The sequence below is a fragment of the Cherax quadricarinatus genome, chromosome 80, assembly GCF_038502225.1.
Source record: "Cherax quadricarinatus isolate ZL_2023a chromosome 80, ASM3850222v1, whole genome shotgun sequence".
NCBI lineage: Eukaryota > Metazoa > Arthropoda > Malacostraca > Decapoda > Parastacidae > Cherax > Cherax quadricarinatus.
The window spans coordinates 6,587,854-6,610,262 of record NC_091371.1 but is presented as its reverse complement, the minus strand read 5'-3'; the positions used below and the strand labels follow the sequence as shown (position 1 = coordinate 6,610,262).

At 47.9% G+C, this 22,409-nt stretch overlaps 1 protein-coding gene across 4 annotated transcripts in view; it reads right to left on the bottom strand.

Annotated features, from left to right (window-relative positions):
• The window catches only part of LOC128702415 (roundabout homolog 3-like), a 1,608,794-nt gene that overhangs the window by 211,523 nt on the left and 1,374,862 nt on the right, over positions 1-22,409 (bottom strand). For all 4 annotated transcript variants that reach the window (XM_070102079.1, XM_070102082.1, XM_070102081.1 and 1 more), the window contains exon 6: positions 6,747-7,022. In XM_070102079.1, coding sequence (XP_069958180.1) covers positions 6,747-7,022 — 276 coding nt within the window. The remainder of the gene's footprint in view (positions 1-6,746; positions 7,023-22,409) is intronic.

Genomic DNA, 22,409 nt, shown 5'->3' with positions numbered 1-22,409 from the left:
AGTGTCAGTGCTGTTCATCGTGGTCAGGCAGTGTCAGTGCTGTTCATCGTGGTCAGGCAGTGTCAGTGCTGTTCATCGTGGTCAGGCAGTGTCAGTGCTGTTCATCGTGGTCAGGCAGTGTCAGTGCTGTTCATCGTGGTCAGGCAGTGTCAGTGCTGTTCATCGTGGTCAGGCAGTGTCAGTGCTGTTCATCGTGGTCAGGCAGTGTCAGTGCTGTTCATCGTGGTCAGGCAGTGTCAGTGCTGTTCATCGTGGTCAGGCAGTGTCAGTATCTGTTCATCGTGGTCAGGCAGTGTCAGTACTGTTCATCGTGGTCAGGCAGTGTCAGTACTGTTCATCGTGGTCAGGCAGTGTCAGTACTGTTCATCGTGGTCAGGCAGTGTCAGTACTGTTCATCGTGGTCAGGCAGTGTCAGTACTGTTCATCGTGGTCAGGCAGTGTCAGTACTGTTCATCGTGGTCAGGCAGTGTCAGTACTGTTCATCGTGGTCAGGCAGTGTCAGTACTGTTCATCGTGGTCAGGCAGTGTCAGTACTGTTCATCGTGGTCAGGCAGTGTCAGTACTGTTCATCGTGGTCAGGCAGTGTCAGTACTGTTCATCGTGGTCAGGCAGTGTCAGTACTGTTCATCGTGGTCAGGCAGTGTCAGTACTGTTCATCGTGGTCAGGCAGTGTCAGTACTGTTCATCGTGGTCAGGCAGTGTCAGTACTGTTCATCGTGGTCAGGCAGTGTCAGTACTGTTCATCGTGGTCAGGCAGTGTCAGTACTGTTCATCGTGGTCAGGCAGTGTCAGTACTGTTCATCGTGGTCAGGCAGTGTCAGTACTGTTCATCGTGGTCAGGCAGTGTCAGTACTGTTCATCGTGGTCAGGCAGTGTCAGTACTGTTCATCGTGGTCAGGCAGTGTCAGTACTGTTCATCGTGGTCAGGCAGTGTCAGTACTGTTCATCGTGGTCAGGCAGTGTCAGTACTGTTCATCGTGGTCAGGCAGTGTCAGTACTGTTCATCGTGGTCAGGCAGTGTCAGTACTGTTCATCGTGGTCAGGCAGTGTCAGTACTGTTCATCGTGGTCAGGCAGTGTCAGTACTGTTCATCGTGGTCAGGCAGTGTCAGTACTGTTCATCGTGGTCAGGCAGTGTCAGTACTGTTCATCGTGGTCAGGCAGTGTCAGTACTGTTCATCGTGGTCAGGCAGTGTCAGTACTGTTCATCGTGGTCAGGCAGTGTCAGTACTGTTCATCGTGGTCAGGCAGTGTCAGTACTGTTCATCGTGGTCAGGCAGTGTCAGTACTGTTCATCGTGGTCAGGCAGTGTCAGTACTGTTCATCGTGGTCAGGCAGTGTCAGTACTGTTCATCGTGGTCAGGCAGTGTCAGTACTGTTCATCGTGGTCAGGCAGTGTCAGTACTGTTCATCGTGGTCAGGCAGTGTCAGTACTGTTCATCGTGGTCAGGCAGTGTCAGTACTGTTCATCGTGGTCAGGCAGTGTCAGTACTGTTCATCGTGGTCAGGCAGTGTCAGTACTGTTCATCGTGGTCAGGCAGTGTCAGTACTGTTCATCGTGGTCAGGCAGTGTCAGTACTGTTCATCGTGGTCAGGCAGTGTCAGTACTGTTCATCGTGGTCAGGCAGTGTCAGTACTGTTCATCGTGGTCAGGCAGTGTCAGTACTGTTCATCGTGGTCAGGCAGTGTCAGTACTGTTCATCGTGGTCAGGCAGTGTCAGTACTGTTCATCGTGGTCAGGCAGTGTCAGTACTGTTCATCGTGGTCAGGCAGTGTCAGTACTGTTCATCGTGGTCAGGCAGTGTCAGTACTGTTCATCGTGGTCAGGCAGTGTCAGTACTGTTCATCGTGGTCAGGTCAAACTAATTATCTAATTAATTCTAGTTATTCAAAGTTCAGCTATTTATTTTCCTATGCCAATGTAAAGATTTGGATAATCTGCTGAAAGAGCTGATAACACCTAAGATATTCCAGCAGAGCTCAAGCTAACAAGCGTAGCACTTGCAGTGTTGTACGATCAGTGTTGTACGATCAGTGCTGTACGATCAGTGCTGTACGATCAGTGTTGTACGATCAGTGTTGTACGATCAGTGTTGTCCGATCAGTGTTGTCCGATCAGTGTTGTCCGATCAGTGTTGTCCGATCAGTGTTGTCCGATCAGTGTTGTCCGATCAGTGTTGTCCGATCAGTGTTGTCCGATCAGTGTTGTACGATCAGTGCTGTACGATCAGTGCTGTACGATCAGTGCTGTACGATCAGTGCTGTACGATCAGTGCTGTACGATCAGTGTTGTACGATCAGTGCTGTACGATCAGTGTGTTGTATGACTGGATCATAGGTGTATACCGGTATGATCACTGCATTGTTATTTTTTGAAATTTTCTTATCTAGTCGCAAGGTTAAATACACTAAGATGTTTGTCTCTCATTCTATATACACGAGGTATTTTGTCCTGACCCTCGTATAGTCGACAAGCTTAAAACCCAAAGAGGATCCTATTAGGATAAGGCAGTGATTGCAGCAGCTGAAGCTCATCGCCAGAACAGGCCAATAAAACTTAAAATATTCAGAAGTTTTTTAAGCATCTCGTATATGAAATACTAAAGAAAAAATAATTAAAATCGTTCTTACGTTGGAATGCAATTTGCAGGAAGAGACCAGCATATCAGCTTTCAGCTGCTGGCTCAGTAGATCAATAATATCAGGACCTGAAACCAATAAACTATCGTCTTGGTTTATTGTGTGCGAGAAATGTTAAGCTTCAGCTCCTGAACCATGAGCTTAAACCGTAAGCCAACTGGCGTAATGAATTTCTAAACCCCACGAGTAGTGTATTTGCTTTTACGACTGCATCTACAAATGGAATCTGTCTGCACTACTCCAAGACTCCCCTCTTCATTACAACACGAAATAAATATTTTTGCTTCTTTCTCGCTTCTGTCTCACATTAACGTCAGGTTCAACTCTTTGTAAACAATTTCTGAATATTCTTGCCCTCTTAAATTTCCACATTTTTCTCCTGATATGCCTATGGTATATTCTTCAGGCTAGTTATTATAGTCACTGGGAAACGTTAAATCCGTAAGGATTATACGGTGCCTGGTGATGGGTGGATGGAGGGGGAGGGAATCGAGTTTGATTCGAGGATGGGGAGAGTCCTCAGGAGGAGGGTAACCTACTGTTAGCGTCTCAATTTCGGAGGATTATTTTCCTAGAGTCTGGAGGTAATTGACGACCTTACGGTACACACACACACACACACACACACACAGTGCTGAGCAAAACTATTTGTAAAGTACGTCTCGAAAACAAAGCTTTATAAAGCTTTGCTTAGGCTAAACATCGTTTACTCTCAAATGATAAAACTGAGAATCAGTTCCCGACAAAATAACGTGCAACGAAAACTGCAATGAAGTCCTCAATAAAATTCCCTTGATATTATTAAATATAATTAGAAATACGCAGCTGATCCACTCCCAAGGAAAATCCAGGATTCTGGCACAAAGCGGATCATTTATGAGACTGAAGGCGTGGGACGGGATATATTTGATTCCAGCTGCATACCATCAGACAAAAGGAAAAGGAGAGAGAGAGAGAGAGAGAAAGAGGCAGCAGCCACAACACTTCAGCTTCACACCACCAGGCAAGAAGAACAACTAGAGCAGCATCAGCTACAACACCTCAGCTTCAATCCGTCAGACAAAATGAAGAACCGAAGCGTCATCCACAACACAAATGCGTCAACATCAGACAAAATGAAGAACCGAAGCGTCATCCACAACACAAATGCGTCAAAATCAGACAAAATGAAGAACAGAAGCGTCATCCACAACACAAATGCGTCAACATCAGACAAAATGAAGAACAGAAGCGTCATCTACAACACACAGATACATCAGGAGTAACCAATACATAAGCGTCAATCTTCCTGCCTGTGCTTCAGATTCTTCAACACCACGGTGTTCTACAACTCCAAGGCTGAGGGACTGATTACCTCATCTTCTGTATATAGCTCTACATTCTTCGCATTATGTCCTTGCACTGATAAAGCCACTGAATGGCGAAACGTCTACAAATATACCCAGATGTTGCACATGTGTCTAATTTTTCACCTGAAAAGGCATCACCATCACTAGCCAGTATCACCAAGTATCACTGGACACCAGATCAGTAATGCTGAGGCCAGGCACCACCCAATGATACAGGTATATTGCTCTCAAGTAACCAGTGAAAAGTGTTTCCAATGTGGTAGACATTTCCTTGGTTTAAAAAGACACCTAAGCACATTTCCTTACCAATACAGTACATAGTTTCTTAGTCGTTAGTTTTCGGTGTCATGTTAACGCCAACTCTGAATCCCTACGTACTTTCTAAGTAAATATCTCAACATATGTTATTGAAGTCAGGTTAGATTGTCTATGGAAGCAGTTGAATAATATTAATCACTTATTATCAGTGGCGTCATGTCATGTTTAAGAGGAAGCCCCAATACCGTTTCTGAATGTATGTGTAGGGGTGACACTGCACTCTGTTGCCTCTCATTGGGTGTGTAGGGGTGACACTGCACTGTCGTCTCTCATTGGATGTGTAGCTATGACACTACACTCTGTTTCCTCTCACCAAGTGTATGCACTGCTATAAATCCATCTAGTGGCTGAAGAGGGAAGAATCTGCCTCGTATGACTTTTTAAAATATATTTTTTTAATCACACCAGCCGTCTCCCCCCCCCCTTTTCCCAAAGAGGAAACACAATCACCATCATTCATTCAATAGCAATACACGACAAATGTACATTTAAATGTATACGACAAACAGTTTCATTTTGACCCGCAACATCGTCTCGCCCCCTGACAAAAAACAAAAAGGTCATTAAGGTCGCAGTTCAACCTGAACCTATCATCAGAGATACGTTTATCCCTAAAATAGGGACAAAAATATATTGTGTTTATACATTGATATACTTCTCTCAATTTATATACTACGCAGGTATGTTCTTACGAAACACTAAACAGACCTGTGTGAGTATACACGTGTATATAACAGAGAATGTTACATGTGGGAGGAACAGGCGGGGGTATAATTAAGGTACAGTTACACGAGGTGCAAATGAAGGAACAGTTACTCGAGGTGCAAATGAAGGAACAGTTACACGAGGTGCAAATGAAGGAACAGTTACACGAGGTGCAAATGAAGGAACAGTTACACGAGGTGCAAATGAAGGAACAGTTACACGAGGTGCAAATGAAGGAACAGTTACACGAGGTGCAAATGAAGGAACAGTTACACGAGGTGCAAATGAAGGAACAGTTACACGAGGTGCAAATGAAGGAACAGTTACACGAGGTGCAAATGAAGGAACAGTTACACGAGGTGCAAATGAAGGAAGAGTTATAACAGGAGGTGGAAACTCCTCTTTCTCGCAACAGCCGCAGCTGTCACACAAAGTTGGTTGTCATTAATTTGCTGTGTATTCTCTTCCTCGTCACTGAGTACTCCAGCAGTGACACACAGTGGGACACACATCACCACCATTTAGTCAACAGCTGTCTTGGGAGAAGTGCCCAGACATCACAATTCAAAAGACCCTCCAAACCAAAACATTCCCACCCATTCTTCAGAGTGCAGACACTGTACTACCCATCTTCAGAACTGCAGTATCCCCACCCATCCGTCAGAGTGCAGACACTGTACTACCCACCTCCAGAACTGCAGTATCCCCACCCATCCGTCAGAGTGCAGACACTGTACTACCCACCTCCAGAACTGCAGTATCCCCACCCATCCGTCAGAGTGCAGACACTGTACTACCCACCTCCAGAACTGCAGTATCCCCACCCATCCGTCAGAGTGCAGACACTGTACTACCCACCTCCAGAACTGCAGTATCCCCACCCATCCGTCAGAGTGCAGACACTGTACTACCCACCTCCAGAACTGCAGTATCCCCACCCATCCGTCAGAGTGCAGACACTGTACTACCCACCTCCAGAACTGCAGTATCTCCACCCATCCGTCAGAGCGCAGACACTGTACTACCCATCTTCAGAACTGCAGTATGCCCACCCATCCTTCAGAATGCAGACACTGTACTACTCATCTTCAGAACTGCAGTATCCCCACCCATCCGTCAGTGTGCAGGCACTGTACTACCCACCTCCAGAACTGCAGTATCTCCACCCATCCGTCAGAGCGCAGACACTGTACTACCCATCTTCAGAACTGCAGTATGCCCACCCATCCGTCAGTGTGCAGGCACTGTACTACCCACCTCCAGAACTGCAGTATCTCCACCCATCCGTCAGAGCGCAGACACTGTACTACCCATCTTCAGAACTGCAGTATGCCCACCCATCCGTCAGAGTGCAGGCACTGTACTACCCATCTTCAGAACTGCAGTATCCCCACCCATCCGTCAGAGTGCAGGCACTGTACTACCCATCTTCAGAACTGCAGTATCCCCACCCATCCGTCAGAGTGCAGGCACTGTACTACCCATCTTCAGAACTGCAGTATCCCCACCCATCCGTCAGAGTGCAGGCACTGTACTACCCATCTTCAGAACTGCAGTATCCCCACCCATCCGTCAGAGTGCAGGCACTGTACTACCCATCTTCAGAACTGCAGTATCCCCACCCATCCGTCAGAGTGCAGGCACTGCACTATATATAGTTCCAGATAGAGCAAGATAACACAGTAAACATTCCTTATAGAGCTCCAGGTAGAGCAAGATAACAGTAAGCACTCACTATATAGCTCCAGGTAGAGCGTGGTGGACATGGGCTCCGTAATATTGTTGTTAGAGGCGCGACAGGTGATGTTAGCGTGGGCGTAGTCCCTAGTGAGGGCGGGGATGATGAGGGCGGTCCTGACATAGCGCACGCCCACGCCTACGCCCACAGTGTGTACCACATCGTCACCCTCCTCGTGTGATGCCAGCAGTGTACCGTCCTCACCCACGCTCACGCTACGATTGGACAAGAGGGTCGTACCCTTCCACCAGGTTACCTCTGGGGGCGGACGACCTGAAAAGTACGGAAGAATAGGGTTGTTAGTCACTAGATCTTGGGGAAGGGGTCAGTCACTGGATCATGGGGGTCAGTCACTAGATCATGGGGGGTCAGTCACGGGATCATGGGGGTAATGGTGCTGGTAGATTTGGTTCCAGTAATGTGTTAGTAGTGCTGGTGACAATGATGGTAGGGGTGATTTAAGTGATAGTGGTGGTGGGTGTATAGTTGTGCTGTTGATTGTGATGAGTAGTGGTAGCAGTGGTTTTAGCAGGAATGTTGACTGTGGTGGTAGTGGTATTAGTGAATATGGTTGTGGTACTGGTGGAGTAGTGATGCTGGAAGTGGTTGTACTGGTGGAGTAGTGGTGGTAGTGGTCATGATTATGTTGATAGTGAAGAATACAGCAGTGGTAGTATAGTAGTGGTAGTTGTAATTGTAATGGTTATGTTGATTGTGGTTGTAGTGGTGTTGACTAAGGTTGTAGTGGTGTTGACTGTTGTTGTAGTGGTGTTGACTGTGGTTGTAGTGGTGTTGACTGTGGTTGTAGTGGTGTTGACTGTGGCTGTAGTGGTGTTGACTGTGGTTGTAGTGGTGTTGACTGTGGTTGTAGTGGTGTTGACTGTGGTTGTAGTGGTGTTGACTGTGGCTGTAGTGGTGTTGACTGTGGTTGTAGTGGTGTTGACTGTGGTTGTAGTGGTGTTGACTGTGGTTGTAGTGGTGTTGACTGTGGTTGTAGTGGTGTTGACTGTGGTTGTAGTGGTGTTGACTGTGGTTGTAGTGGCTGTGGCGGCGGCGTTGATAATGGTGGAGGTGGTGTGTGGATTAGTGTTGTGGTCATTACAGCTGTTGCAGCTGTGGCTATTAACTTAAAGGTTAACTGCTCAGTGAGTGCAATGGTCAGACTACCTCATGCATGGGGGAGCTCAAGCTCTTGTACCTCCCAGGTGATCACAAACATCTGCTTGTTCACACACACACACACACACACACACACACACACACACACACACACACACACACACACACACACACACACACACACACACACGTGTCCATCAGGCAACTATAGAGATCCAGCCTCAGCAAGTGCAACGTGGAAATATAAACGCATGGAAATATAAACATATATGCAGTATAATGTGATCCTTCATTGACAACGTTTCGTCCACACAGTGGGCTTTTTCAAGTCACAAACAGATCTACCTGGGGTGGAAGGGACGCGAGTATTTATAGTCAGGTTCAGAATGCTGAGGTCAGGTGGAGAATGCTGCATGTGATGATGTACCGAGTGGGGTTATAGAGTCTAAAATCTTGGGTAGCTTGGAAAGGAGATTGGATAAGTTTGTGAGCAGACCTTCTACAGTGTTCTTCCATTCCTATGTTCTTATGTGGGATAGCGATGGAAAAGTTTCTTGGCAAGTGGTTCAGCTATGTTATAGAAGCCACTATTCTGGTTGAAGTTGTCGGATATAGAAATAAGTGATGATTCCAGGATTCTTCGGTATTGAGTGTTGTCTTGTGGCGATAAGTCTTGAGTTTCTGTAGTTTATCAAGTGGTTGTGTGAATTACGGTGTTGTACGCAGGCATTCCTTGTGTCGTCAGACCTGCTTGCGTATTGGTGTTCTGAAATAAGTGTTTGGAGGTCCCTTGATGTTTCGCCCACGTATAATTTGTTGCAGTCATTACAAAGGATTATGTATACCCCTGCAGAGGGTGGACGCTTGTCCTATCACTGGTATTGTCCTTGATGGTCGTGGTTGTGGAGGTAGATACTTGGACTGAGGTATTGGAAAAGATGTTGGAAACATGTTTGTCAATGGAGTTGGTGGGGAGGACTATGTATCTCTTCTCGGCAGTGTCTTCTCTGGGTGTGTTGAAGATGTCTAATGTGCGTCGTCTGCAGTCTCTGATGAAGTGACGAGGATAGTGGAGTTTAGAAAATACTTGTTCAATTATAGTGCATTCTTCAAGAAACTCATTGCTGCAGATTCTGAGTGCACGCAGGAAGAAGCCTATAATTACACCACGTTTAGTTTTGGTGTCGTGGTGAGAGTAGAAGTGGAGAAGATCGTTTTGGTTGGTGGGTTTTCGATAGACTTTAAAACGAAGTTCGTGGTCAGCTTTGCAGAGAAGAACATCAAGGAAAGGAAGAGTGTTGTCGACTTCTTCAAGTGTGAACTGGATTGAAGGCTCGACCTGGTTGAGCTTGTCTTGGAGAGCTTGAACGTTGAAGCGTCTAGGAGTTATGAGGAGAATGTCGTCAACATAACAGAGCCAGGTGACAGACGAAGGAATAATGGTGGAGAAACGTTCGGCTTCTAGATATTCCATGTATAGGTTCGCCAGGACCGCACTGAGTGGCGAGCCCATGGGTAGTCCAAATGTCTGCTGAAAGAGGTGATTTTCGAAAGAGAAACACGTAAAGCCAACACATAGTTCAACAAGGTCGATGAAATCGCTGGCTGGAATAGGAAGGTCAAGTGAATCAAGTGCAACGTCTTGAGAATTATAGTGCACGACAGCAGACCTGTAGCAGAGCATAAATTTTAAAAGAAACAAACCTCATATACAGGAAAGCAGAGTTAAAAGTAAATATTACATTAACCCTCTAGCTAGAGGCACACATTAACCTGTTAGAAGGAAGAATATTACTCTTTAACATTACATTTGCGCCATATAAAAAGCTGACAGACTTAAGAGTTGCTTCCACGAACCTTAAACCAAATGTTTTATTATTAAATGCTGTACATGTGTTGGCCCCATGTTTGAGCATGAGCAGGTCCAGAAGCTACTGAAAATTCCGTGATCTGGAACCAAACTAGTTCCAGAACTAAAGGTGAATCACTACGAAGAGATGCTAAAAGAACTGAACCTAATTTCCTTGAAGGAGAGAAGAATCAGAGGAGACATGACCATGACATAAAAGATGCTAGGTTGCATTGCCAGAGCGGAGGAGGAGGAGAGCTTGACACTAGAGGAACAAGGGCAAGGAAACAACAGACGGAAGCTAAAAATGAAGATGAGGCCCCGAGAAAGTTAAATAAGATATAGTTCTTCAGTCTTATGGCTAGAAAAACGTGGAATGAATTACAAGACGCGAGAATATAAGAAAGAAGGAACACTGCAGCAGGACTACTGACCCATGCGAAGCAGGTCCATGTCACCCCCCGGCTTAGACCAATAACCCACCTAGTCAGGTCACTTCCACTTAAGGAAGATGCACGGCATCAGACCTAGTAGCACAAGCTAGTCAGGTCCAACTCACACCCACCCACACCCACTCATGTGGTGCAATAAAATTATATACACAGTTTGAAAAGCATTTATGGAGACCATGAGGTTAGAAGCCACACCATTCCACTGTACTATATACTGAGATATTAAACATTTCCTACACCCACAATTCGGCTGGTACACACGGAAACATGTGGAAGGCAGGGAAAGAAACCTTCACATTTAAGAAACGAATTAGCCGGGTACATAAGAACATAAGAAAGGAGGAACACTGCAGCAGGCCTGCTGGCCCATACTAGAGTTACACATCCCACTACAAGTCCCAATTGTAGGTCGTCGAAAATGCGAACTCGGAAGTAATGAGGAAGATTAGAAGCAAGTGGTGCATCTGGAGATAATGGGTTTATATACGGTATCTCGTGTTTCATACACCTACCGAGTTCAATGATTAGGTAGGATAAACGAAGCAGGAACGAGAAAGAACGAGCTGCACGAAGGTGTTTGATAATATTCTGCCCAAGAGAATGGGCCAAATATTAGACAGCAAAGTAGACAAGTTGGTAGACAAGACACATAAGCAACATTTAGGCTTATGTGTCTTATCTACCAACCTGTCGGTATTGTATACCATTTGATAATCAAAGTAGACAAGTGCAATAAAAGGTCCACGTCGGACCGAAACGTCATCTTAAGTTCTTCTCTCCTATGTGCGGGTTGTTTGTGTATTGTTCCAGTCACGGAATTGTGTCTGTTATTTTTGTAATAAATGTCATTTCGCGTTTTATGTATGCGTGTGATACATGTCAAATGATTTCCAATGCTGCGTATCCCTGTTCTGGGATTTCAAAAATTGTGGATACTCGATCCTCCTTCCCGATAACTGCGATTCATACTCTGACAACCCGGTGTGAAATATTAGTCAAGGAGAACCTAAGGGCGAACTTTATACAAAATAAAATCGCCTAAGGAACACACCAAAGTACTAACCTCTGCAGCAAATGCATACTGGACGATGCATACTTCAATAAAATCTCATTCATAATCTTACATACATGTAAATAAATGGTTCAGAGAGCCGACAAGTTGATAAATTAGACACATGTGCAACGCTTGGGTATTTTTACTGAGAACATAAGAACATAAGAAAGAAGGAGCACTGCAACAGGCCTACTGATCCATGCGGAGCAGGTCCATGTACCCCTCTAGATTAGACCAATGACCCCCCCCCCCCCCGGATTAGCCCAATGACCCACCCAGTCTGATCATCTCCACTCAAGGATGGAGCACTGCACCAGACCCAGCAGCACAAGCTAGTCAGGTCCAACTCACACGCACCCACACCCACTCATGTATTTATCTAACCTATTTTCAAAACTACACAACGTTTTAGCCTCAATAACTGTACTCAGGTGTTTGTTCCACTCATCCACAACTCTATTACCAAACCAGTACTTTCCTATATCCTTTCTGAATCTGAATTTTTCCAACTTGAAACCATTGCTGCGAGTCCTGTCTTGGCTGGAAATTTTCAGCACACTATTTACATCCCCTTTATTTATTCCTGTTTTCCATTTATACACCTCGATCATATCCCCCCTAATTCCACGCCTTTCTAGAGAGTGCAGATTCAGGGCCCTCAGTCTATCCTCATAGGGAAGATTTCTGATACATGGGATCATCTTTGTCATCCTCCTCTGTACGTTTTCCAGAGCATTTATATCCATTCTGTAATACGGTGACCAGAACTGAGCAGCATAGTCAAAATGAGGCCTAACCAAGGATATACAGAGTTGAAGAACAACCTGAGGACTTCTATTATTTATACTTCTAGATATGAAGCCAAGAATTCTGTTAGCTTTATTGCGAACACTAATGCAAGTTTCACCACACAGTGGCTTCATCAGTCCATACAAAGGAGAATGGTCAAGAACAGGAGGAGTTTGAGGTAAACAGTCCCTCAGCCTTGAGTCGATGGAACCCATGTCTGATAAAAGCACATCAAGACTCACAAAATCGTAATGACATGATTGCAAACAAACCATACCACGGGCGGGGTTAGAACCCGCGATCAGCGTCATAAAACTCCAGACCGACGTGGCGGGAGATTTGTCTGTAAAAACTTGCAATTGTGGTCACAGTGGTGCCTATGCTAACCTTCCTATAGTGTAGAAAAATACCCAGTTAGATGAATCTTGTAGCCAGCTGACCCAGTGGCAAACACGTCGGTCTGGAGTTTTACGACTCTCTGATCGCGGGTTCTATCCCTGCCCATGGTATGGTTTATTTACATCAAGACACTTGAAAATAAAGAGCAATGGGTTGCATCGAGATTACCCTAGAGCTGAGGGAAATGAGCTGTGAGGAGAGACTAAAAGAGCTGAACATAACATTAGATGACAGAGGGACCAGTGGAGACATGACAGTAACACTCAAGATGACAGAGGGACCAGTGGAGACATGACAGTAACACTCAAGATGACAGAGGGACCAGTGGAGACATGACAGTAACACTCAAGATGACAGAGGGACCAGTGGAGACATGACAGTAACACTCAAGATGACAGAGGGACCAGTGGAGACATGACAGTAACACTCAAGATGACAGAGGGACCAGTGGAGACATGACAGTAACACTCAAGATGACAGAGGGACCAGTGGAGACATGACAGTAACACTCAAGATGACAGAGGGACCAGTGGAGACATGACAGTAACACTCAAGACAGAGGGACCAGTGACAGAGGATGACAGAGGGACCAGTGGAGACATGACAGTAACACTCAAGATGACAGAGGGACCAGTGGAGACATGACAGTGACACTCACTCATGACAGATGACAGAGGGACCAGTGGAGACATGACAGTAACACTCAAGATGACAGAGGGACCAGTGGAGACATGACAGTGACACTCAAGATGACAGAGGGACCAGTGGAGACATGACAGTGACACTCACTCAACAGATGACAGAGGGACCAGTGGAGACATGACAGTACACAAGATGACAGAGGGACCAGTTAAGATCAAGACAGAGGGACCAGTGGAGACATGACAGACATGACAGTAGTGGAGACATGACAGTAACACTCAAGATGACAGAGGGACCAGTGGAGACATGACAGTAACACTCAAGATGACAGAGGGACCAGTGGAGACATGACAGTAACACTCAAGATGACAGAGGGACCAGTGGAGACATGACAGTAACACTCAAGATGACAGAGGGACCAGTGGAGACATGACAGTAACACTCAAGATGACAGAGGGACCAGTGGAGACATGACAGTAACACTCAAGATGACAGAGGGACCAGTGGAGACATGACAGTAACACTCAAGATGACAGAGGGACCAGTGGAGACATGACAGTAACACTCAAGAGAACTTAATAAACCAGAAACACTTACTGCATGCGACAAAGTTGGAAATTTAAGAAACGCTACTTTAATCTCAGGGTAGCAAAGTGTATTCATTCTACTGAAGTAGTAGTAGTGTAGACTTCATACACAGCTTCCGGAATAGAAATGATAGGACCTAGGAGACCCAGGACCTAGGAGACCCAGGACCTAGGAGACCCAGGACCTAGGAGACCCAGGACCTAGGAGACCCAGGACCTAGGAGACCCAGGACCTAGGAGACCCAGGACCTAGGAGACCCAGGACCTAGGAGACCCAGGACCTAGGAGACCCAGGACCTAGGAGACCAGGACCTAGGAGACCCAGGACCCAGGAGACCTGTGGAGAGCGAACACAGATGGGACCAGCATAAGGTTTATTTAGTATACAAAGAGAGGGAAGGTGTACCATCCACACTACCCCACCCCTGGTACACCACCCACATATTACCCTTCACAGCAGCTCCACAATCCCTCTCCCATTTCTATCCAGCTTCCCCTCCCTCTCTACAACCTCTATTCAGCTTCCCCTCCCTCTCTACAACCACTATCCAGGTTCCCCTCCCTCTCCACAACTACTATCCAGGTTCCCCTCCCTCTCTACAACCTCTATTCAGCTTCCCCTCCCTCTCTACAACCACTATCCAGGTTCCCCTCCCTCTCCACAACTACTATCCAGCTTCCCCTCCCTCTCTACAACCTCTATTCAGCTTCCCCTCCCTCTCTACAACCACTATCCAGGTTCCCCTCCCTCTCCACAACTACTATCCAGGTTCCCCTCCCTCTCCACAACCACTATCCAGCTTCCCTTCTCTCTCCACAACCACTATCCAGCTTCCCCTCCCTCTCTACAACCAATATCCAGCTTCCACTCCCTCTATACAACCACTATCCAGCTTCCCCTCCCTCTCTACAACCACTATCAAGCTTCCCCTCCCTCTCTACAACCAATATCCAGCTTCCCCTCCCTCTCCACAACCACTATCCAGCTTCTCCTCCCTCTCTACAATCACTATCCAGCTTCCCCTCCCTCTCTACAACCAATATCCAGCTTCCCTTCCCTCTCTACAACCACTATCCAGCTTCCCCTCCCTCTCCACAACCACTATCCAGCTTCCCCTCCCTCTCTACAACCACTATCCAGCTTCCCCTCCCTCTCCACAACCACTATCCAGCTTCCCCTCCCTCTCCACAACCACTATCCAGCTTCCCCTCCCTCTCTACAACCACTATCCAGCTTCCCCTCCCTCTCTACAACCACTATCCAGCTTCCCCTCCCTCTCCACAACCACTATCCAGCTTCCCCTCCCTCTCTACAACCACTATGAAGCTTCCCCTCCCTCTCCAAAAGCACTATCCAGCTTCCCCTCCCCCTCTACAACCACTATCCAGCTTCCCCTCCCTCTCTACCTCTATTCAGCTTCCCCTCCCTCTCTACAACCACTATCCAGGTGCCCCTCCCTCTCTACAACCACTATCCAGCTTCCCCTCCCTCTCTACAACCAATATCGAGCTTCCCCTCCCTTTCTACAACCAATATCCAGCTTCCCCTCCCTCTCCACAACCACTATCCAGCTTCTCCTCCCTCTCTACAATCACTATCCAGCTTTCCTTCCCTCTCTACAACCAATATGCAGCTTCCCCTCCCTCTCTACAACCACTATCCAGCTTCCCCTCCCTCTCAACAACCACTATCCAGTTTCTCCTCCCTCTCTACAATCACTATCCAGCTTCCCCTCCCTCTCTACAACCACTATCCAGCTTCCCCTCCCTCTCTACAACCACTACCCAGCTTCCCCTCCCTCTCCACAACCACTATCCAGCTTCCCCTCCCTCTCTACAACCATTATGCAGCTTCCCCTCCCTCTCTACAACCACTATCAAGCTTTCCCTCCCTTTCCATAACCACTATCCAGCTTCCCCTCCCTCTCTACAACCACTATCTAGCTTCCCCTCCCTCTCCACAACAACTATCCAGCTTCCCCTCCCTCTCTACAACCACTATCAAGCTTTCCCTCCCTCTCCATAACCACTATCCAGCTTCCCCTCCCTCTCTACAACCACTATCTAGCTTCCCCTCCCTCTCTACAACCACTATCCAGCTTCCACTCCCTCTCTACAAGCATTATCCAGCTTCCCCTCCCTCTCTACAACCACTATCCAGCTTCCCCTCCCTCTCTACAACCACTATCCAGCTTCCCCTCCCTCTCTACAACCACTATCCAACTCCCCTCCCTCTCTACAACCACTATCCAGCTTCCCCTCCCACTTTTCTTCCTATCCCTTAAGCCAGAGAAAAATACAGAACTGGTGAAAATTGGCTCGGGCAAAAAAAAAAAAAAAAAAAAAGCTTTTGGATGCATTTCCTCTGAGACTCTCCCGGACATAACCTGGCAGAGTGGACTGTGTAGTAGGTCAGCAGGAGACCAGACGTAGGTGACAGCACACACACAGGTTGGTACAGTGGACTGTGTAGTAGGTCAGCAGGAGACCAGACGTAGGTGACAGCACACACACAGGTTGGTACAGTGGACTGTGTAGTAGGTCAGCAGGAGACCAGACGTAGGTGACAGCACACACACAGGTTGGTACAGTGGACTGTGTAGTAGGTCAGCAGGAGACAAGACGTAGGTGACAGCACACACACAGGTTGGTACAGTGGACTGTGTAGTAGGTCAGCAGGAGACAAGACGTAGGTGACAGCACACACACAGGTTGGTACAGTGGACTGTGTAGTAGGTCAGCAGGAGACCAGACGTAGGTGACAGCACACACACAGGTTGGTACAGTGGACTGTGTAGTAGGTCAGCAGGAGACCAGACGTAGGTGACAGCACACACACAGGTTGGTACAGTGGACTGTGTAGTAGGTCAGCAGGAGACCAGACGTAGGTGACAGCACACACACACAGGTTGGTACAGTGGACTGTGCAGTAGGTCAGCAGGAGACCAGACGTAGGTGACAGCACACACACAGGTTGGTACAGTGGACTGTGCAGTAGGTCAGCAAGAGACCAGACGTAGGTGACAGCACACACACAGGTTGGTACAGTGGACTGTGCAGTAGGTCAGCAGGAGACCAGACGTAGGTGACAGCACACACACAGGTTGGTACAGTGGACTGTGCAGTAGGTCAGCAGGAGACCAGACGTAGGTGGCAGCACACACACACACGCGCACACACACGCGCACACACACACGCACACACACACACAGGTTGGTACAGTGAACTGTGTAGTAGGTCAGCAGGAGACCAGACGTAGGTGACAGCAAACACACAAGTTGGTACAGTGGACTGAGCAGTAGGTCAGCAGGAGACCAGACGTAGGTGACAGCACACACACAGGTTGGTAAAGTGGACTGTGCAGTAGGTCAGCAGGAGACCAGACGTAGGTGGCAGCACACACACAGGTTGGTACAGTGGACTGTGCAGTAGGTCAGCAGGAGACCAGACGTAGGTGACAGCACACACACACACACACACAGGTTGGTAGAGTGGACTGTGTAGTAGGTCAGCAGGAGACCAGACGTAGGTGACAGCACACACACACACAGGTTGGTACAGTGGACTGTGTAGTAGGTCAGCAGGAGACCAGACGTAGGTGACAGCACACACACACACACAAGTTGGTACAGTGGACTGTGCAGAAGGTCAGAAGGAGACCAGACGTAGGTGGCAGCACACACACACACACACACACACACACACACACACACACACACACAGTGGTACAGTGGACTGTATAGTAGGTCAGCAGGAGACCAGACGTAGGTGGCAGCACACACACAGGTTGGTACAGTGGACTGTGCAGTAGGTCAGCAGGAGACCAGACGCAGGTGACAGCACACACACACACACACAGGTTGGTACAGTGGACTGTGTAGTAGGTCAGCAGGAGACCAGACGTAGGTAACAGCACATACACGCACACAGGTTGGTACAGTGGACTGTGCAGTAGGTCAGCAGGAGACCAGACGTAGGTGACAGCACACACACACACACACAGGTTGGTACAGTGGACTGTGTAGTAGGTCAGCAGGAGACCAGACGTAGGTGACAGCACACACACACAGGTTGGTACAGTGGACTGTATAGTAGGTCAGCAGGAGACCAGACGTAGGTGATAGCACACACACAGGTTGGTACAGTGGACTGTGCAGTAAGTCAGCAGAGCAGACGTAGGTGACAGCACACACACAGGTTGGTACAGTGGTCTGTGCAGTAAGTCAGCAGGAGACCAGACGTAGGTGACAGCACACACACAGGTTGGTACCGTGGACTGTGTAGTAGGTCAGCAGGAGACTAGACGTAGGTGACAGCACACACACACACACACACACACACACACACACACACACACACACACACACACACACACACACACACAGGTTGGTACAGTGGACTGTGTAGTAGGTCAGCAGGAGACCAGACGTAGGTGACAGCACACACACAGGTTGGTACAGTGGACTGAGCAGTAGGTCAGCAGGAGACCAGACGTAGGTGACAGCACACACACAGGTTGGTAAAGTGGACTGTGCAGTAGGTCAGCAGGAGACCAGACGTAGGTGGCAGCACACACACAGGTTGGTACAGTGGACTGTGCAGTAGGTCAGCAGGAGACCAGACGTAGGTGACAGCACACACACACACACACAAGTTGGTACAGTGGACTGTGTAGTAGGTCAGCAGGAGACCAGACGTAGGTGACAGCACACACACACACACAAGTTGGTACAGTGGACTGTGTAGTAGGTCAGCAGGAGACCAGACGTAGGTGACAGCACACACACACACACAAGTTGGTACAGTGGACTGTGCAGAAGGTCAGAAGGAGACCAGACGTAGGTGGCAGCACACACACACACACACACACACACACACACACAGTGGTACAGTGGACTGTATAGTAGGTCAGCAGGAGACCAGACGTAGGTGGCAGCACACACACAGGTTGGTACAGTGGACTGTGCAGTAGGTCAGCAGGAGACCAGACGCAGGTGACAGCACACACACACACACACAGGTTGGTACAGTGGACTGTGTAGTAGGTCAGCAGGAGACCAGACGTAGGTAACAGCACATACACGCACACAGGTTGGTACAGTGGACTGTGCAGTAGGTCAGCAGGAGACCAGACGTAGGTGACAGCACACACACACACACACAGGTTGGTACAGTGGACTGTGTAGTAGGTCAGCAGGAGACCAGACGTAGGTGACAGCACACACACACACAGGTTGGTACAGTGGACTGTGTAGTAGGTCAGCAGGAGACCAGACGTAGGTGACAGCACACACACACAGGTTGGTACAGTGGACTGTGTAGTAGGTCAGCAGGAGACCAGACGTAGGTGACAGCACACACACAGGCTGGTACAGTGGACTGTGCAGTAGGTCAGCAGGAGACCAGACGTAGGTGACAGCACACACACAGGTTGGTACAGTGGACTGTGCAGTAGGTCAGCAGGAGACCAGACGTAGGTGACAGCACACACACAGGTTGGTACAGTGGACTGTGCAGTAGGTCAGCAAGAGACCAGACGTAGGTGACAACACACACACACACACACACACAGGTTGGTACAGTGGACTGTGTAGTAGGTCAGCAGGAGACCAGACGTAGGTGACAGCACACACACAGGCTGGTACAGTGGACTGTGCAGTAGGTCAGCAGGAGACCAGACGTAGGTGACAGCACACACACAGGTTGGTACAGTGGACTGTGCAGTAGGTCAGCAAGAGACCAGACGTAGGTGACAGCACACACACACAGGTTGGTACAGTGGACTGTGCAGTAGGTCAGCAGGAGACCAGACGTAGGTGACAGCACACACACACAGGTTGGTACAGTGGACTGTGCAGTAGGTCAGCAAGAGACCAGACGTACGTGACAGCACACACACACAGGTTGGGACAGTGGACTGTGCAGTAGGTCAGCAAGAGACCAGACGTAGGTGACAGCACACACACACAGGTTGGTACAGTGGACTGTGCAGTAGGTCAGCAGGAGACCAGACGTAGGTGACAGCACACACACAGGTTGGTACAGTGGACTGTGCAGAAGGTCAGCAGGAGACCAGACGTAGGTGACAGCACACACACACACAGGTTGGTACAGTGGACTGTGTAGTAGGTCAGCAGGAGACCAGACGTAGGTGACAGCACACACACAGGTTGGTACAGTGGACTGTGCAGTAGGTCAGCAGGAGACTAGACGTAGGTGACCACACACACACACACACACACACACACACACACACACACACACACACACACACACACACACACACACACACACACACACAGGTTGGTGCAGTGGACTGTGTAGTAGGTCAGCAGGAGACCAGACGTAGGTGACAGCACACACACAGGTTGGTACAGTGGACTGTGCAGTAGGTCAGCGGGAGACCAGACGTAGGTGACAGCACACACACAGGTTGGCACAATGGACTGTGCAGTAGGTCAGCAGGAAGCCCGACATAGGTGACAGCACACAGGCTGGCACAGTGGACTGTGCAGTAGGTCAGCAGGAGACCAGACGTAGGTGACAGCACACACAGGCTGGCACAATGGACTGTGCAGTAGGTCAGCAGGAAGCCCGACATAGGTGACAGCACACAGGCTGACACAGTGGACTGTGCAGTAGGTCAGCAGGAGACCAGACGTAGGTGACAGCACACACAGGCTGGCACAATGGACTGTGCAGTAGGTCAGCAGGAAGCCCGACATAGGTGATAGCACACAGGCTGGCACAGTGGACTGTGCAGTAGGTCAGCAGGAGACCAGACGTAGGTGACAGCACACACAGGCTGGCACAGTGGACTGTGCAGTAGGTCACCAGGAGACCAGAGGTAGGTGACAGCACACACAGGCTGGCAGAGTGGACTGTGTAGTAGGTCAGCAGGAGACCAGACATAGGTGACAGCACACACACAGCCTGGCACAGTGGACTGTGCAGTAGGTCAGCAGGAGACCAGACGTAGGTGACAGCACACACAGGCTGGCACAGTGGACTGTGCAGTAGGTCACGGTAGACAACAGCAACTTTACCTAACAGCAGCCAGCAGGTTCCACACCTCATTTCTAAAACGAAACTCCTCATTCCAATCTATTAGAACAGTTTAAATTATTATTATAATTACTCTTATTAAATTCATGTCAAACTTTAAACCTACAAGGGTCGTATATAGCAACAGTTTAATTTTTAAGGAAAATCGTCCGTAAGAAACAACCTAAAAGGAAAAAAAGAAGAGAGAAAATTATGCATTTTCCTGAAGGGACTACGGGTCATCACATGCCTTAAGACCCGCGTCAGGGTTTTAAGTCATGTGATGACCCAACCTGAAGGGATTATCCTAAGTTAATAAACAAAATATTCAATTAGTCGAATAAACTGCTTATCCCTAATCTTAGATGGGATTCAAAAAGTTACAAAAATACAAAAAACTACAAAAACACTACTACGCAACAGACACGATGAAACCAGGAAAAAACCAAGACAAAAACACTCCGCCTAATACAAGGTCTCATACACCAGGTGGTGTATACTTCTTGGTTACAATCAGCCTTAATGACGCTCGTGTAGGTAATAGACTTCAAACCCAATAAACTATCCAATAAATTATCCAACAAAGTCACCTCAATAACTCTCATTCACTCCAGGTTTATTTATGATAAGATTTACCACCGCATCAAGTGCACATTCAATATCTTCCGCACACGTCTCCCATTAAGCTCCAAATGAGGCTGTAATGCCCCAAAACTTTCCCGTTGAAAGTGCTTCAAACACCTCTAAAACTCTTTGTAAGAACACCTCTAGCCTCTCCAACACTACTTACAACACTAACAAATGTCGGTGGTACACTACCAAACCTTCTTTTTTTGTCGAAGATCTTCCAACTTCTCTGAAATCCAAAGAATATCCTCAAAATCTTCCCTCCGTAGATGTTTTCAGCTTCCTCCGATAGCTGCTTCAGGCACCCTGATTCTGGAAAAACCTGATTATGGGATTATACAGCGCCTGTGGGGAGGGGATGGAAGGTATTCAGGCTTAATTCAGGGAACTGGAGCACAGATCCAATTCCCTAGAATATTGAAAACAACACTGACATGACTTCTTCAAAGACTCAGACTTCTTGAAAATGATCAAAAAGTGCCCCTGAAACTTATCCACGATCACTAAAACAGTTTCATAGAATTCTTGATAACTTTAGCATCACGTTGTAGAGCAGCACGAGGTCCTCCGTCGTTAGACTCAGCTGGCGCCCCGAACGGCTGCAGCAGCTCGATAATCAGCCGCCCGGGAAGCCATTCATTACCCCTTACACGTCTTGGGTAAATTCTCTGCCAATATTCCTCGCTCGTAAATTAACCGGGGCTCACTCGCCCGGACGCTGGCCCTTCCGCCCTTGCTAATTTGCTCATTGTTCGTCTATCTCGGCTCGCTGCCACACCTCCCTGTTATTTGTCGGCTCTTCCTAGCTTTGTCCGTGTAATGTTATTGTGGTTCCGACTTTTCCCATCTCTCCAGGCTGACGCCTTTCCTCTTTCACCCATTCCCTTCGTCTTTCGCGTTCCCATCACCCATTCTTTAGGTGTCACCACCTTCCTCTCGTAAACTATCTGCTCCAAAGATACTGAAAGTTGCGGAGATTCTGAAAGCAACGGAGAATAAGATTTGGAATAATCAGGGCATTTCTTTAGTGTGTAATAAATGAAGGCGCCTAAGAATTGGCAGAGATCATGAATAATTCTATTGTATAACCGAAAAGGA